Genomic DNA, 17,036 nt, shown 5'->3' on the forward strand with positions numbered 1-17,036 from the left:
CTGCCGGCTGTCTCCAGCGGTCACAGCAGGGGCTTCTCGGAGACGGAAGGGCTGTGGTTCCGTGGCTCATACTCGGGCCACACTGCGAGCTCGCAGTTAAGTGACGGAACAATATTGGTGAAACTTGGCAGAGTTCTTACTCTTTTCCAGCCCGTCGTAAGGCTGCGCACACATTCTCGGGTTTACTCTTCCCTCGCCCCCTGTGAAGAAGCTGGTAGTCGTTCCCCCATTTTACAGATAAGGAAACTGAGGCCTGCAGAGATCCATTGGCCCGAATCAGGAAGGTTGTGAGTGATGGCGCTGGGATCCAGACCCGGGGCGGAGGCTCTGGAGAATTCATCTCAGACACTGCATGTCCTCCCCTCTTCCTGGGACCTGGGCCTGGGTTCGGTGTTGCTGATTCGAGTGAGTCTGCAGGAACCTCCGAATCATCCTGGGCCCCTTCCTCTCTCGCACGCCGATGCCAGAGACGGGATCCCGCGGATTGTGTCTGTGATGGATCTTCGTATCTCCGTTTTCACACTCCTCATCCCTCTTCCGTTGCCTGTGTGCTCGTTGCCCGGTGTACAACATGTGGCTTCCAGACGTAGCCGCTTTCTTTGGATTCTCCTCCCTCCATGCTGTCTCCCCGTGGCTCCCACGAGCTGGTGAACCTGAAAATCACTCTCGTGACAAAGAAGAGAGGCCTGGGTGCTGCCTTGGGCCTCAACACCTAACCCCATCTTCATGGGTTGTCCCCGAAAGCGCACGGCCGACCTCATCTTGATTTTGTTTTTCTTTCTGCCCAAGGTTGGTCTCACCTATGGCATGTTCCGCCTCCTACTTTCACCTGCTGATTTCTTTTAAATAATGAGATGACATTTCCCTGACTGGCTCCAGAGGGATGCAGATGTCTTACTGGGTGCCGCATGGCCTTGTGTGTACACTTGATCCTAGCACCTACCGAGCTGTACCCAAACCGGCCGTCTCTGCCACACACACCCGACCTCACGGGCCTTGGACCCAGAAATCACAGGCCAATAGTCCTCTTTATTCCCTGGCCTCACCCAAAACAGCAGCCACTTAAAGACTCTTGAGTAAACGAGGGCATGAGTGACTTGGGCACCACGTTAGCATTTCCTGCATTCTCTGTAGTTCTAGAATACTGCTGGTCGTAGTGACACTCCCCATGACCAGGCTCAGGAACATCCCAAACTCTTCGTGGAAGAGGTTTCTCTGCCTGAGAGCAGAAGTATTAGTGGCAGCGGCGTTTGAGTGGAGGAAATGACGGAGTAGCTCCCTAAAGGGAGGCTGTCTCGTTGGCAGGGGGCAACGGTATGGGGCTCTAGCCAGCCATCTGGGCCACGGGTGCAGGGAGGTGAAGGCGCCGAGCCTGGGGGCAGACAGCCTGGGTGCGAGGCCAGGCTCGGGGTGCAAGCAGGCTGGTGCTGGGCAGTGAAGGCCGGGTCAGGTGCAGCCGCAGGGAAAAGGCTTTGGTCTCTGGAGTGGAGGCTCCCGGAAGGGAGCGGGGACCACTAGCAGAGCCTCTGGGTCGGGTTGGGGGCTGACTTCTGGCTGCAGTGTCCAGGGCTTACGGGGCGCTCACATCCATCAGCCCCTCCTGTTCTAAGTGGGCCCCAGCCCCGCGGGGCTCGCTGCCTCCTCCCTGCTCCCCGGGAGCCCACGGCCCTTGCGGTCTGGACGGCCCCCCGCTGGGCCCCGCTTCCTTTCAGTTCATACCCCTGCCCTTCTCTTGCTTCAGTCCCCAAGCGGCAGCTTGCCAGGGAGATAAACCCCCACAGTACTGGACCCTCCACAAGCCAAAGTCCTGTCCCCACAAGACGTTCCTGCCCGACCGGAGAGCCGCGTCTCAAAGAGCGGAAGGCATCCCTTAGAACAAAGGCGGGTTACAGGGAATTGAAAACAACGGACAGAATGTAACCGCCGTCTCCCGTTGCTCCCTCCGCCCGCCTCCCGCGACGCGTGAGTGCGACCTGCCGGCGAGGAAAGAAAGCCGAGATGACGCTCTGTGACACCAGAACGGGATTGATGAAAGTAACGAATAAACCTCCATGATGATATTATTTCATTATTGTATCTACTATTTATGAAGTAACCCAATAATGCGTTAACCTCTTCCAGCCATTTGATTTGTTACAGAACCGACCCTGTCAACAACCGTATGTTACAGATGGCATCGCATTCCAAAATTGTTTTTAATAGAGAGACTTGGTGTGTCTACAGGGGCCGCTCTGGCGATGTTACGGTTTACAGAGCTAGTGTTTCAGTTTGGTTTAATCCTGATGATGAACCAGACGCTCGTTCCACACGACACACCATCTCCCGCTTTTCAAACATCACACGTAGTGACTGCTGATTTTTAAGAGACGTGAACACAGCTGATGGAGCTGGAGAAGAGTATCTTTATTTTTTTTTTTTCTTTTTTCCTTTAAATCAGAGCCTTCCTCCAGCTCGACTGGAAAACTGCGTTCATCAGAAAGGTGTTTGGGGTTTTGTGACGATCTGACAGCTAAATGGCTTGTTCGGTGTGAGTTGTGTAATGTTGTTCTCAATTAGATTAAATATTAAGAATCCAGTTTGCCAACTGCTAACGGAATTGCCGAACATTGCGCACCGTTCAGGGGATGGCTCTGAAGAACAAACGGAAGTGAAATACCAGGAACGGGGAGTGCCGGCGCTGGAAACGTTTGGGTAGACGGATCCGGCGCCCCGCACCGCAGCGCGCTCGGCGTTTTCGTGCGGGCGCGACGTTATCGCCTGCGGTCACCTCCCTTAAGGGATGTCGGGTCTGCAGCGTCCTTGTTAGTAAACACAGAGGCGAAGGGACCTCTTCACGCCGCTTGGAGGCTCTGTGTGCGATCCTGGAAAGAGAAGAGCCGAGGGTCACCTGCTGGGAAGGCGATTCTGCCCCCCTGACTTCCTCTTTCTGTGCCTCCATCTCCTCCGCTCAGAGAAGAGCCGCGCGGCGCGCGCACAGGCTGGGCGCTGGTATGATGGCCGGCATCCTCACTCTGCCTCGTCCTCCCTGTGCTTCGGGACGCTGTCATCTCTCCTGCCACCCTGCAGCCTGGCGGGCCCACACCTCTCGGGTGCCCCCGATGCGACGGCCCGTCCTCTGCCGGGTGCCCATTCTTTGGCGGGTGCCCTCCTAAGCACCTTGCTTCCGTGACCCGTCTTCGTTGCTCCTCACCACAGTGCTTGGAGACAGTTGTCTTTATTATAGGAGAGGCAGGAAAGGATCGCAAATACATGGTGGGTTGTCTACCCCATAGCAGGTGCTCACCAAATCCGACAGAGCACTACCGTGTAATAAGCCATGAGTAGACGCAGACCCGCATGGACGACAAGTCAGATGCCCCAGCCCAGATCCAGAAATGTCGCAACGCAATGTCAACACGACCGTCTTTGGAGCCAGACGTTTAACAGCTTCCTCTTGAACCTGAGGCAAATCAAGTAATGAGTCACGCAAATACTCTTGTTTGGTTTCTCCCATGGCCATGATCATCCCAGTGACAGCCCTACTTGCTTTGAGCTGGTTTCCTATAGAAGTAAGCATTCTAATATGGTAATGTGGATGCAGTGGCCTCCCGTTTGCCTTAATGATCTCTCAGAACAGACTGACCTGTTTCAGCAGAGGCCAAGAGAGGACCCACGTCCACTGACCATCTTCTGCAGGGAGGCAGGTGTTGGCAGTAGGTAAGAGTGTGGGCTCAAGAATCAGGCTCTCTTCATTCAAGCAATAGCCATGCCCTGTACCGATCATCTGACCTTGAGACAGGCTGTCACCGTCGTTTCCCCACCTCACTCTTGGACGTGAGTCTGGGTGCTCTGTGCATCTCAGATAAGGAGGCTTATGAGGAGACACATGGGTGTTTGTACATTTGCTATCAGAACATAGAATCCATGTTCAGTGCTGGTGTGTCTGGTCTACCTTCCACGTTCCCTACAGAACGAACCATGCAGAAAGAGCCCACCAGATGTGCCAGGAGGAGGGCCAACGACCAAATCCACATGCGTGGCCTCATAGCCCCCAGTTGGAAAGTAACTACAAATGCTGATTCTATGTCTGCCCTGGTGTTAGTTGAAGGAATTTGATGCCGTTCATAATTAAAATCATAGAAGCCTAGAATTTGACGCCTTGAAGAGACGATAGTGAACCACTCCAGCTTCCCCAGTAGAAACGGTGACAATGGTCACGATGTCCCACTGAGGTGGACAGCTCGCTCATCCTGCAGATACGTTGGCATTTATGGTCTAGGAACTGGCTCGTGGGGATGGGAGTAATGGCCGCCTGACCCTTCATACACTGCACAACGAATCCAGCATTTCAGGTGACCATTATCCCTGCTCTCACTGTCTGGCCCTCAGTTAGGAAGACTTGGATTCTGGTGAATTTGTAATCGTGCCCTATGGGATGAAAGAACATAGCTATGCTATTTTGGAACCCTGGACTTGTCTCTTAGTAATTATGGGATCAAGGGCCATTTACTTAATCTCCCTGGGATCATTCCACTTTTGTAAGTTTACATTACGATTTCAACTTCCCTGAAGATGTGGCGGATGAGATGCGGCAGCTACTGAGAAGCCGGCATCCTAGAACAGAGCCACAGCACATGCCTTCCCTCTCCCCTTGACAAGAGTACTGGCACACACTTGGCACCCTTCTTATGCATCTCTGAGTTCCTGAGAATTGAGTTCCGATGAACATGGTATACCTGACCCTCCATGACCAGATCCCATCTGTCCATCTCCTACCATGTCCTGCTTTTCTCTCCTGGACTCATGTGCCTTAGCAACATAGCATAGACTGTGGTTCCCTGACCTGTACTTATTTGTTCACCCTGTGTCTTTGTTTGTGGTGGTTTCTTGCTTGACATGACCTCTCTTATCCCTTCTCTGCCTACCTAACCATTCATTCAAGATTCAGCTGCAGCGTCATCTTTTCTAGGAAGTCTTCTCTGCTACACCCTTCCACACACTCAGCATCATACGGTTTCTCCTGGTTTGACACCTACCTGCCATTATGCACCTGTGTCCCTGGTTCTTCCAACTCGAGGATATGGTCCTCCGGGTGGGGTAGTGCAAGCTAATCTCTGCAGTTTAAGTGTTCATTTATTTTTTTAAATTTCTTTCTATTTATTTTATATTTTATTTTATTTTTATTACTTTATTTTATTTTATTTTTTCAGTGTTCCAGAATTCATTGTTTATGCACCACAGCCAATGCTCCATGCAATACATGCCCTCTTTATTACCCACCACCAGGCTCACCCAACCTCCCCCACCGCTCCAAAACCCTCAGTTTGTTTCTCAGAGTCCACAGTCTCTCATGCTTCAACTCCCCCTCCAATTTCCCCCAATTCACTTTTCCTTTCTTTCTCCTAATGTCCTCCATGTTATTCCTTATGCTCCACAAGTAAGTGAGACCATACGATAATTGACTCTCTCTGCTTGACTTATTTCGCTCAGTATAATCTCCTTTAGTCCCATCCATGTTGATACAAAAGTTGGGTATTCATCCTTTCCGATGGAGGTGCAATACTCCATAGTGTATATGGACCACATCCTCTTTATCCATTCATCCGTTGAAGGGCATCTTGGTTCTTTCCACAGTTTGGTGATTGTGGCCATTGATGCTCTGAGCATTGGGGTACATATGGCCCTTCTTTTCACTACGTCTATATTTTGGGGGTAAATACCCAGTAGTGCAATTGCAGGGTCATAGTGCAGGTCTATTTTTAATTTCTTATGGAATATCCACACTGTTTTCCAAAGTGGCTGCACCAACTTGCTTTCCCACCAGCAGTGTAAGAGGGTTCCCCTTTCTCCACATCCTCTCCAACACTTGTTGTTTAGTGTCTTGTTAATTTTGCCCATTCTAACCGGTGTAATGTGGTATTTCAATGTGGTTTTGATTTGAATTTCCCCGATGTCTAGTGATGATGAACATTTTTTCACGTGTCTGTTAGCCATTTGTATGTCTTCTTTGGAGAAGTGTCTGTTCATGTCTTCTATCCATTTCTTTCTTTCTTTTTTTTTTTTTTTTCAGCATAACAGTATTCATTGTTTTTGCACCACACCCAGTGCTCCATGCAATACGTGCCCTCCCTAATGCCCACCACCTGGTTCCCCCAACCTCCCACCCCCGCCCCTTCAAAACCCTCAGATTGTTTTTCAGAGTCCATAGTCTCTCGTAGTTCACCTCCCCTTCCAATTTCCCTCAACTTTCTTGACATGATTATCTGTTTTGTGTGTGTTGAGTTTGAGGAGGTCTTTATAGGTCTTGGATATCAGCCCTTTGTAGTGCCATTTACGAATATCTTCTCCCATCCCTTGGGTTGCCTCTTTGTTTTGTTGACTGTTTCCTTTGCTGTGCAGAAGCTTTTGATCTTGATAAAGTCCCAAAAATTCATTTTCACTTTTGTTTCCTTTGCTTTTGGAGGTGTGTCTTGAAAGAGGTTGCTGTGGCCCATGTCAAAGAGGTTACTGCCTATGTTCTCCTCTAGGATTCTGATGGATTCCTGCCCCATGTTGAGGTCTTTTTATCCATTTTGAGTTTATCTTTGTGTATGGTGCAAGAGAATGGTCGAGTTTCAGTCTTCTATACAGAGCTGTCCAATTTTCCCAGCACCATTTATTGAAGAGACTGTCTTTTTTCCACTGTGTATTTTTTCTTGCTTTGTCAAAGGTTAGTTGACCATAGAGTTGTGGGTCCATATCTGGACTCTACTCTGTTCCAGTGGTGTATGTGTCTGGTTTTTTGTGCCAACACCATGTTGTCTTGGTGATCACAGCTTTGTAGTAAAGCTTGAAATCAGACAATGTGATTCCCCAGTTTTGTTTTCAAAAGATTTTATTTCTTTATTTAACAGAGAGAGAGAGTAAGCAGAAGCAAGGGGAGGGGCAGAGAGAGAGGAAGAAGCAGACTCCCAGCTGAGGAGGCAGTCTGATGCAGGGCTTGATCCCAGGACTCCAGGATCATGACCCAAGCTGAAGGTTGATGCCTAAACCACTGAGGCACACAGGCGCCCTTGGAGCTCAAGTGTTTATAGCACAGGGATGGGCGCTCAGGAGGCAGCAGAAACAGAGTAACTGGGATCATGATGGTAACCTGGAGTTGGGCTGACCCCACTGACTTGGTGAAGAATATAAAGAAACCCAGTGGGGCTCTAAATCATAATCATAAACCATGTGAAAATGTAGTTATCTAAAACCAAGTAGATCTATATTAGCAGTATATATGCATTTACAGGAAACATCACAGGTGTTAAGGTAGCCTACAAGATGGTATGAATTATTCAGGACCAATATATCAGCTTATTTAATTACTAATGAATTGTTACCTTTTAAAGTTCTAAACAGGTCAAAAATCTCTTGGTGATACAGGAATTGGCCATTTCACCAACGGAAATGCCATGAGTTGCATCAGCAGTTCTTCATCATGAGTCTTACGGAGTTCTTACCTGTAAGAACTTATCTGTACCTCTGTTGTGCTCTGTGGAAGGTAGAGAACTACCCTCCATCACCCTCACTCTTGCTCTGTGAGGACAGCTATGTCCCTGTCCAAGGTGTTAGAGCTGGGGAGTAGCAAAGGTCAGACATGACCCCCAGGCCCTCGGGTCATTCCTGTAATTCCAAGTCCACCGAACTGGAACTCTGCATGGGACTCCGTCGCTCTGTCCCATAAAATACAAGTAAAAGAAAATGCACATCACAGTGATGTTGAAGCAAAATGAATGAAAATGGTATATTTTAAAAAATTGCTGTTTAAAACAGGTTTATGCACAAGAAAGAAAATGATATTTAGGGATCAGGAATGAAAACAACGGCCACTGGTCTTCTGAAGCCCTCTGCCCAACGCCAAGCAGCTGTCCTTGTGGGCTCCCTCTGGTCCTGAGGACCAGGCAGTGCCGCGTCCACAGTGGGACATCATGAGCAACGGGGCTGCCTCCTCAGAGATCAGATCCGCCGTCGGGTGTGAGGGGGACTGAAAAGTAAGAACGTCTCCTCCCCACCCGAGTGCTGAACCAATCGGAAAGGAAGACGATAGACAAACTGGAGATTAAACTAAGAGAGGACCTCATTACGTCTTTGATCAGGAGGGCTCCTGGATCTTGAACTCCAAAATGAACTACACTGGACAGAGGCAGGCCTTCCCAGCAGAGCACCTCCTCTCCCAGGCCTCCGCCAGGGCCAAGGGGGACGGAGACAAGCGCCTCCCAGGGTGGGAGAGGGAAGCTGCTATCAAGAAGAAAGACAAGGAAGAATCCAGTTTCTTATCCCCGACTCACCATGTGCCCGACAAATGGGCAGAGAGGAGCCAGACATCATGCTAATGGGCATCTGTGCTCATGGAAAACACAGGTGGAGTGGAGAAGCAGTGTTCTCCCACCCACATGTACCTCTAGACCCCCTCGCTGGGACCCTCTGGGACCGCTTCCCATGACGGCCCTTTAGAGAGCTCTGGCAACTCCTCAGTGTCACAGCGGGGCACTTCCTTTCTTCCAGCCATTGCTTTAGTCAGCCACATGGGCGTGTTGTGAAGGTAGCTGGGAGTATGCGAATTCTCTCCTGTCCCCGATTGCCAGGAAGGACAGTGATCATACGGAGGGAGAGAAACACCAAGCCACATTCACTTCTTTCATGGGCAGAGCCACACAGAGCTGTCTGGTCACTTGGCGGTCACTTGTGCGATCCTTCGGTGCTGGAGGGACATGCAGGTGGGGGCAGGCATCAGGCACGTGATACGGAATGGAGACGTGCCTGGACGGGAATGTAACCGAGACCAGGGGCTGTCCACCCCCTCACCGACCCCCAGGCCCTACCTGCTCCCCTCTCTCCTGCTCCAGGAACCTTGTGGGCTGCTGGGAAGAGGACAGTCAGGGCAGCTTAGATCAAGGCACATTGACGTGAAATCATCTGTGATCTCTATATTTCAGCTGTTTGGGGGAAGAGGTGATTGGTGTTCAACCCGCAGCTAATGGCCGCAGCCTACGTGTAGGGGCAGAGAATCGAGCACTGCTCCCCAGGAAGGCAGAGGCGGGGGGGCCACCAGAGGAAAGAATGGAAAGACGAAACTATTTTCCGGGATCCCAGCTAGTGGGTTGCAAAAGCAAATGCTAGATCAAAGGGGTTTCGATTCTCTTTGGAATGTATAAAGTGGGGCTCCTTTGCAAACCCAGGCCTTAACCGGGGTTAGAGGCTTCACCCTTCTGCAAACTGGACATGGAAACATAGGCTAATACTACATAAACCTCCTCCGGCCCAGTTCCCTGTGTAAGCTCAGGGATGTGAGCCTTCCCGCCCAGCCTGGTTCTGAACTATTGACCCAACACGTGCCCTCAGACCTACAGACGAGTTACCGCTCTGGGGTTCAGTCTCCCAGGCTACAAAATGGGGGGGGGGATATAATTGTACTTGTTTTATAAGGTTGGCGTAAGAATGAAATGATTAATACACGTAGAGCACTTAGACGATGCCTGGCGTGGACAAGGTCAAGTAATAAGCATCAGCTGCTTATTAATGTTCTCATCGTTTCCTCATTGATTAAAAAATACGATAATAATGAAAAAAAAACAAAAAACCCTGAATTACCAAGAGGAGGGATCCAGGGACCAAAACATAATACGAGGCACACAGCAGGCATCTACTGACTAGTGGCTACTATTAATAGAATTCTAGATGGTGAGGTCTGATAGAGCTCGCATTCCTATTTCAAAAAAATATACAGAATATTAAAACCGAATTCCATTTATGTGTTCTCCCACAATCGTAACACAGAAGATGTACTGATAGTTCTGTACCGAAATGTGTCTTAACTTCCACGGGCGTGTTTGTATTAAATGAAAAGTTATCAGTGCTTACCACGGGCCAGATAAATATCAGATTGTGTACATATCTCATATAAAGCATAAATAAGTGTGTTTATATAAAGGACACAAAGCTCCTAGAACCCACGGTTCTAGGAAGGAGGTGGTGACGGTGACCTGGGCTTTCCCTCCAGGTCCGTGTCGCCTCGTGTTCTTCAGACACCAGCCCCCGCCCCCCGCCAGAGGATACAGCAGCTCCGTCGTTCATTTATTCTTTCTTTCATCATCAAAATCCTATGTGCTGTTTCAGGTCCAAAGGCAAATGATGAACTGCTTCTGCCTTCAGGGAGTTGAGGGAGGTTGGAGAGATGGAGGTGGTCCTAGGAGTTGTGCGCAGGACCTGGGAAGAGAGAGAGAGGAAGGAGAAGCTTCCCAGAGGAGAGGGCGTCTGACCCGAATCTTGGTGGCGAGTTTCAGGCAGCCGGAGGACAGACCCTTAAAAAAGGAGAAAAGCAACTAGACATGTCGGGGGGACATGTCGGGGGGACATGTCGGGGGGACTCCCGGCTTTGAGGGCGATGCTAAGGAACTCGAGCTCCGTCTTGCAGAGAACGGGCAATGCTGTAAAGTAACTTGCACGTGCTGGGGTTTTGGAAGGAAGGTCAGACCAGCGCAGTGGGATGCTTTAATCGTTAAAGTGGGGGCGCCTGGGCGGCTCAGTGGGTTAAAGCCTCTGCCTTCAGCTCAGGTCATGATCCCGGGGTCCTGGGATCAAGCCCCGCATCGGGCTCTCTGCTCAGCAGGGAGTCTGTTTCCCCCTCTCTCTCTCTGCCTGCCTCTCTGCCTACTTATGATCTCTGCCTGTCAAATAAATAAATAAAATCTTTAAAAAAATCGTTAAGGTGAACAGTAAAGCCTCAAACGAGGGCAGAAGCAAGAGCACGGAAGAGGCAGAGCCTTCAAGACTTCCTTACGGATTCTGAGGCGAGAAAGAAATTTGGAGTCTGGGAGAATGTCACAGCTGTCTTACATGTTGGGCCAAATGGGTCCACCAAGGATGACCAGAGGAAGAGAAGGACTAGGTCAGGGCGACAGCAATTAGCTCCTTGGAAGATGCCTCTGACGACAGGCAAGCTGCCCCGCCAGCACCCTGGAACAGAGATCTAGAGCCCCGGGCAGGAATTCGATCTGGAGATGTAGAAGCGACCCGATGGGACCCTCTTCTAGAGGAAGGTCAGCGTTGATGGCAAGCCTGAGTTCTCTGTTGTGTGGTGAAGCAAACCTTCCGAACACCGTAAGTACTGAGCGTGACCCAGGCACTCTGGGGAGCACTCCGGCTGTACTGCTCTCCCCACTTCCCATCAGAAACTGACACTTCGAAGGACCGGGGGCCAGCCCGGTCACACTGTTGATGAGTGGTTCACCCAGGAGCGCAGCGCAGGCCTGCTGGCCTCCAGATTCTCTGTTCTAATCCGACCATGTCCCGGCAGAGCTCCCAGAGAGCTTCCGTTGAGTTAAAACCCATTTTGCGTAGGTTTCTAAGTGGATCGTCGTTGACGTTCAAGCCGTCTGTAGACGTGTTCCTGGAGGCCATCGATGGGGGCATCTTGTCCCACCCACTGACGTTACCCTGGGACTCCCCCAAGTCTGCGTTCTACCAGAACAGTCCTGCTTGATCCTCAGCGCCACTGTAAGAAGCCATGTCACGCCCACGTCCTCCTTACCCCGCTGTGTGCCTGTTGTGGGCTGGGCCCTGGCCTGGAGCTTCCCATCGTGAGTTGAAAGCTCAGCCTAGTGTTCTGCCAGTCTGGTGTGAGATCTGTGTGTCATCGAGGGTTTCCTTTCCAGACGGGGGCTGGGGGGGGGGGGAGGGCGCGGGGAGGGCAGTCCTTGACGCTCCTTTCGTCGTGTGGGGAGATTGTGCTTTTCGGGCCTCCCCGAGAAAGGCCCGTGGGAGTGTGTGGGCTCTTCCCTTCTGGCCCACGCTGGCTGTCTAAGCCCCCGGAGGTCTTGCACACTTTCTGCAGCAGCTCGCTCACTTTCAGAAAGTTGGGCTGTCGACTCTTATACGAAACAAGCTTTGTTTTGTTGATAATAATCTCAAGCCATACATGTCTTTCAGGATTTCTCCTGAGGTTACCGTTTTGACTTCGTATTACCTCAATAACCACATTGAACCAATGCTATGGAAATTCCCCAAGTATTACTTGAGAAAAATCCATATGGCATTGGTATCTAGTTTTATTTTTTATTGTTTTATTTAGATTCAGCTGGCCAACTTATTGTACAACATCAGTTTCAGATATAACGTTCAGTCATTTGTCGGTCAGTAGGACACCCAGTCTTGTCACATCTAGTTTTAAAAGTCAGAGTTAATATCAGACTTCCAAGATCCCTTGCTTTCAATGGGTCCCGAAGCCTTTTCCATCGGAGGCGTCGGTGACAAGAAAATGCCGTTGTGAGCAGGTGGCAGGACCAGGAATCGGGAGGCTCAGGGCCGCTTGAAGCAATCAGATTGGGGGCTCCTCGATCTGATGCCTTTGTTAATCTCGTCTGCTTTCATTTCTGCCTACTTACAGCTACTGGAGGCCCTGCAGGACTTAAATTTATGCCTCAGTCAAAGCAGGCAGGCCTGGTGGCACATCTGTCCTCCACCAGGCCTGGTCTCCAGGGCTCCTGTACACGCTGCGAAGGGACTGGCCCCGTTTAGCACCTAACTGGAGAATCACTTCTTCTGCAGGCAAAGCAGGGTGACCTTGTACAAGTCATTTGATTCTTTGACCCATAGTCTTTTGATCTATGAAACAGAAATTGGAGTTCTTACCACTTATTTGATCTAATCAGAAAGAGCTTTGGGGGCATGATTAGGGACAAAAGCAAGGAAGAGAGCCGTCCAGAGCATTTTCCAACTTGTGAGTGTCTCTGTGTGTGTTTCCAGGACACACATTCATATATTAAGTGCACGTAAAACATTGATGCCCATACACATATGGGAGTATTCTAGAAGGATCCCCAGGAAATTAATGGACTCTGGGGAATGAGGCACTTTATGTTGTGTTTCCTTTGGTAATATTGAGCTTTTTGCCATATGCATATTCTCATTTTGAAGGTCAGAAGGAGAGCATCTGCTCTGTATGCTGTTTGTTGAACACCAAATGAGGTCAAGGTAACGGGAGTACATAGACGCTTCGTGAACAGTGGCGTAGGTCTGGGGAGTCCCACACACACACCCTGCCGTGCGCAGCTCTGCTCGTCCTTCCACAACTGCACTGACTTCTGTTCCTAACATACTAGGAAGGATGAGAAATGCAGGTTTCAGGGGAGTCCCCGGGGAGCGGAGGGTCCACTGAGGGCCTCTCGGTGGCTGCAGTGGTGAACTGCCCCTCCCCTCCTCAGACCTGAGACATTCATTCCCTCACATGCCGAGGTTGTTGGTAGCCAGTGGCAATCGACCGAGCCTCTTCCTGGAGACTGTTCTGACTGAGAGCGCTGCTGACCAAGGTCACACCTCCTCCCAGGGTAACCCACACTCAGTAATGGCCAGTGCATAGGTGCAGAGACCCAGCCCCTCCTCCAAGGCCACCGGTCCCCGCAGCTCCTGAGCTCCCCGTGGGATGGACCGAGGTCTCTGCTGTGCAGCACGACAGTGTCTTCTTCTTAGGGACCTGACTTAGGACTATCTCAGACCTAGGTGACCCCTGCATCACGCTTTCCTGATGTGTAGCACCCTGCGTGACCCACCCATCATGACGCCACGATTAGCACGAGTACAACACACTCATGATCGTCCACACTCGTGGCACCATGGGGACTTCACATGACGTGCAGATGGCCATTGACCTCTAACAGACCTGTCCTGCCCCCATGGACCAACTCAGTTCTCTCTGATGGCAGCAAGCAAGGAGACCAAATGAGGCAGGAGGCTGCCACATCACCAGCCCAGGAGAACGCGGAGGGGGGAATTGTACCAGCTCCCCATGTGGAGTTTCCTGTGGCAGGACGGGCAGGGCTTCAGGGGATCATGAAGAGCCATTGGCTTCCTCTCCTTATGGCTGCATGAGCTGTAGATGGACAGGCAGGGCCCACATCCTTGGAATTCTCCAGCCCAGGACCAGCACCCTCTTCCTCTGCTGCCCAAGCCCCTCCTTGAGGGGCTCCTTTCTCTGCTCCTTCTCTGTTCCTTCTCTTCCTCCGGGTCTGGGTCTCCAGGTACACGGCGGACTTGGCCACCTTTCCCTCATCGCACATGGACCCACATTTGGGTCCAACATCTGCAAGCAGATGCCCCTGACGCCGTACCCTCACGTTCAGTCTCTCGTCACATGCGCTGCGGTCACTGAGTAGCTAACCTCACCTTTTACAGCTGCACATCCTCCTTCCTCTTGGCATTATGTGCCGCTCACCTACCCCCCTTGAGGTTCTCTGCAAAGTCCTCCTCTCCCTGCGAGAGGGGACCCTCGTGCTTGTCCCCATCTTCTGTGGCCAGGGAACGGGGGCTTGTGAGCGGGTCCCCTGAGGCTGTCCCAGACCTTCCAGGTCAGTGCCATCCTCCTCCTCATTGGTATTATTACTCTGAATATTGCTCTTGTTATTATTTTAACATGAACACATAAGACAGAGGCTTGGCCGATGGCAGGATTTTCTCCACACGGAGAGGTGCGGGAGGGACTCGAGCTCTCTCTCCCCTGGGGTTGCGAACCCCCGACAGCTGTTCTCAGAGATGCCCGTGGGGCGGCCCTTGCATCGGTGTCCGTCCCACCCACAGGGGAGCTTCTACGTGCCGTCCGAGAACTGCATGCAGCATGCACACCGGTGGCATCGGGAGCTGTGCCGCCTGCTCCTGCGCGCCTACGGGGGACTCCGCGCCTACTTCCTGGCCATCATGCGGGACATCCCGGAGCTGCCGCACATGGAGCTGGGTAAGGGGCTGTGCCCAGGGGACGCCTCAAGCTGGCGGCCCCCTGCCCACTTTGGGGCCAGACTTGAGAAAGCCTGAGATTCTGTCAGCATCCCAGTGACAGGTGCCGTCCCAGGTATGTTTTCTGTGCGGTACCTCGTTCTCGCAGGAGGGAGTTTTGGGCACGTGTGCGTATGCGGGAAGAAAAGGCAGGAGCACCCTGAGGCCCGTGCACTCATGCGTTCATTCCCCCAGCAGGCATTTACTGAACACCTGCTGCACGTTGGTCCGCCACTCCTGGGCACAACGTCAAGTTGCTTGGGAAGGGAAAATAGTTACAAGATTGCAAATGACAAGAGTGGAAACCCCAAAAGAATATACATACATTCTATGTATACTCGTCATGTATTCACAAATACATGCTTGTATAAATATTTTATACATATTATATATATATGTACATATATATATATTTAATCCGCATGATTATAGAAATCTTTCAGCAGCCATCATCTGTGCGTGCACATACCTGCAAAAACCCAAAAGCATGTGGGTCCCGTTTGAGCCACACAAGGTACTGTGTGAACGTGGGGGCCTTTTGTTCCTCAGAAAAGCATCCATGAGATGATACTGACCTTTATCTAGTGTGGGGTCACGTGGCCCCAGATCAGGCTTACCCTTCTTGTAAATATGACCCCTTTAGGAAGTTAGACTAGAAAGGAGGCGAGTCCTCGGGAGCTGTGTTTCTTTCTGTGACTTTAAGGCCAACTTGAACGCATGCTTCTTTATCGCAGTTAGCAACCGCAGCGTTGCAGCACGTGCCCATTTTATCGTGCTTCTTTTTTTCTTCCTAGAGTCCCTTGCTGTGGAGGAAACGCTCTCTCAGCTGTGCTCAGAGCTACAGGTAATTAAAAAAAAAATTCACCCTGTGGGAGGACAGGGCGGGTGTGAGGCCGGACCAATGTAGGTCCCAGCTTGATGCAGGAAGCAGAGATGAAAGCACAGAGCGTGTAAGCTCACGGCAGACCTGAAACTGAAGAGATACTCTGTCGCTCTGTGTTATTCTTTGTTATTAAGTATCCACTAGACCCCTCTTGTATGTCTAGCTCTCCGCTAGATGTTCTGGAAAAAATAAACAGGTTCACAGGTCTCTGTCCCTGCAGCTGACACTACATTTATCTATTACTCATCCGTTTAACAAAGTGTATTGACTACCGACCCTGTGCGTCCCCTGGAGGGCGACGGAGACCTTGCACCTGTGCCCAGACGGCCTCAGCCACGGCAGGAGACTAGCAGCGCGATGACGCCGAGTACAGAAACAGTAGCGTGCGTCTGCTAGAAATTCATGGAGTCTCTATGAAGAATACATGCTTAAATAGGTGCTTGGCAAATGCATGCTGCTCTTCTTTGCAGTGTGAAACATTTTCCCATCCCGCTGCGTGGATGGTCTGGGTGGGTTGTGCACACCCTCCTTATATAGTGAGAGGCCGATGAAGATGGAAACCAGCGTGACAGTCAGGCTTGGTGACACTGCTCATCAGTGCCAGCCGCTGGACTCCGAAGACTGTCTCATTGCGAAGTGACATCGTCGTCTCACACCAGGGTTTTCCACCTTTGCTGCACAGTGGGAACCCATTTGGGACTTCTAAGGTGTACCTTAGCCTGGGTCCCATCTAAACCGGGTGAGACGGGATATTGGGGAATGGAGCTCAGGCATTTGTACTCAGTGAATCTGCCCCTCTGGATTGAAACCACAATGAGATACCAGCTCGCACCTGTTAGAGTGGCTGTTACCAAAAAAAAAAACAAGAGACGTCCTGTGCTGGTGAGGATGTAGGGGAAGGGGAATGCTCACGCACCATTGCCGGGAATGGAAACCAGAGCCACCGCTGTGGAACACAGTATGGAGGCTCTTCCGACATTTAGAAACACAACCACCCGATGGTTCCACAGTTTTGCTACTGAGTATGTATCCGAGGAAATGAGATCACTATCGTGAAGAGATGTCTGCATCCCTGTGTTCGCTGCGGCATCATTCACGATAGCCAAGGCGCGGGAACAACCTGGGCATGGATAAACGCCCAGGATCATGGATAAAGAAAATGTGGCATATCTGTACAGTGGACTACTGCTCGGCCGTAAGAAGAAGGAAATCCTGCCATTTGCAACAACATGGGCATCGTGCTAAGTGTAGTAAAGTCAGACAAAGACAGGTAACACACGATCTCCCTTACGTGTGGAATAGAAGACAAACAAAAACGTAACTCATAGGAGCAGAGGACAGATCAGTGGTTTCCAGAGGGTGGGGAAGTGGGTGGAGGTGGTCAAAA

General features: G+C 50.9%; 1 protein-coding gene across 1 annotated transcript in view; it reads left to right on the forward strand.

Moving 5' to 3' along the window:
• The window catches only part of FAM135B (family with sequence similarity 135 member B), a gene marked incomplete at both ends in the record, with an annotated part of 172,254 nt that overhangs the window by 118,519 nt on the left and 36,699 nt on the right, over nt 1-17,036 (forward strand). Inside the window, 2 exons of the mRNA XM_080802103.1 lie at nt 14,575-14,728; nt 15,561-15,610. Of these exons, the coding sequence (XP_080658229.1) occupies nt 14,575-14,728; nt 15,561-15,610 (204 nt within the window). The remainder of the gene's footprint in view (nt 1-14,574; nt 14,729-15,560; nt 15,611-17,036) is intronic.

The sequence above is a fragment of the Martes martes genome (genome assembly GCF_963455335.1).
Source record: "Martes martes genome assembly, chromosome: 4".
In the NCBI taxonomy this organism is placed as follows: domain Eukaryota; kingdom Metazoa; phylum Chordata; class Mammalia; order Carnivora; family Mustelidae; genus Martes; species Martes martes.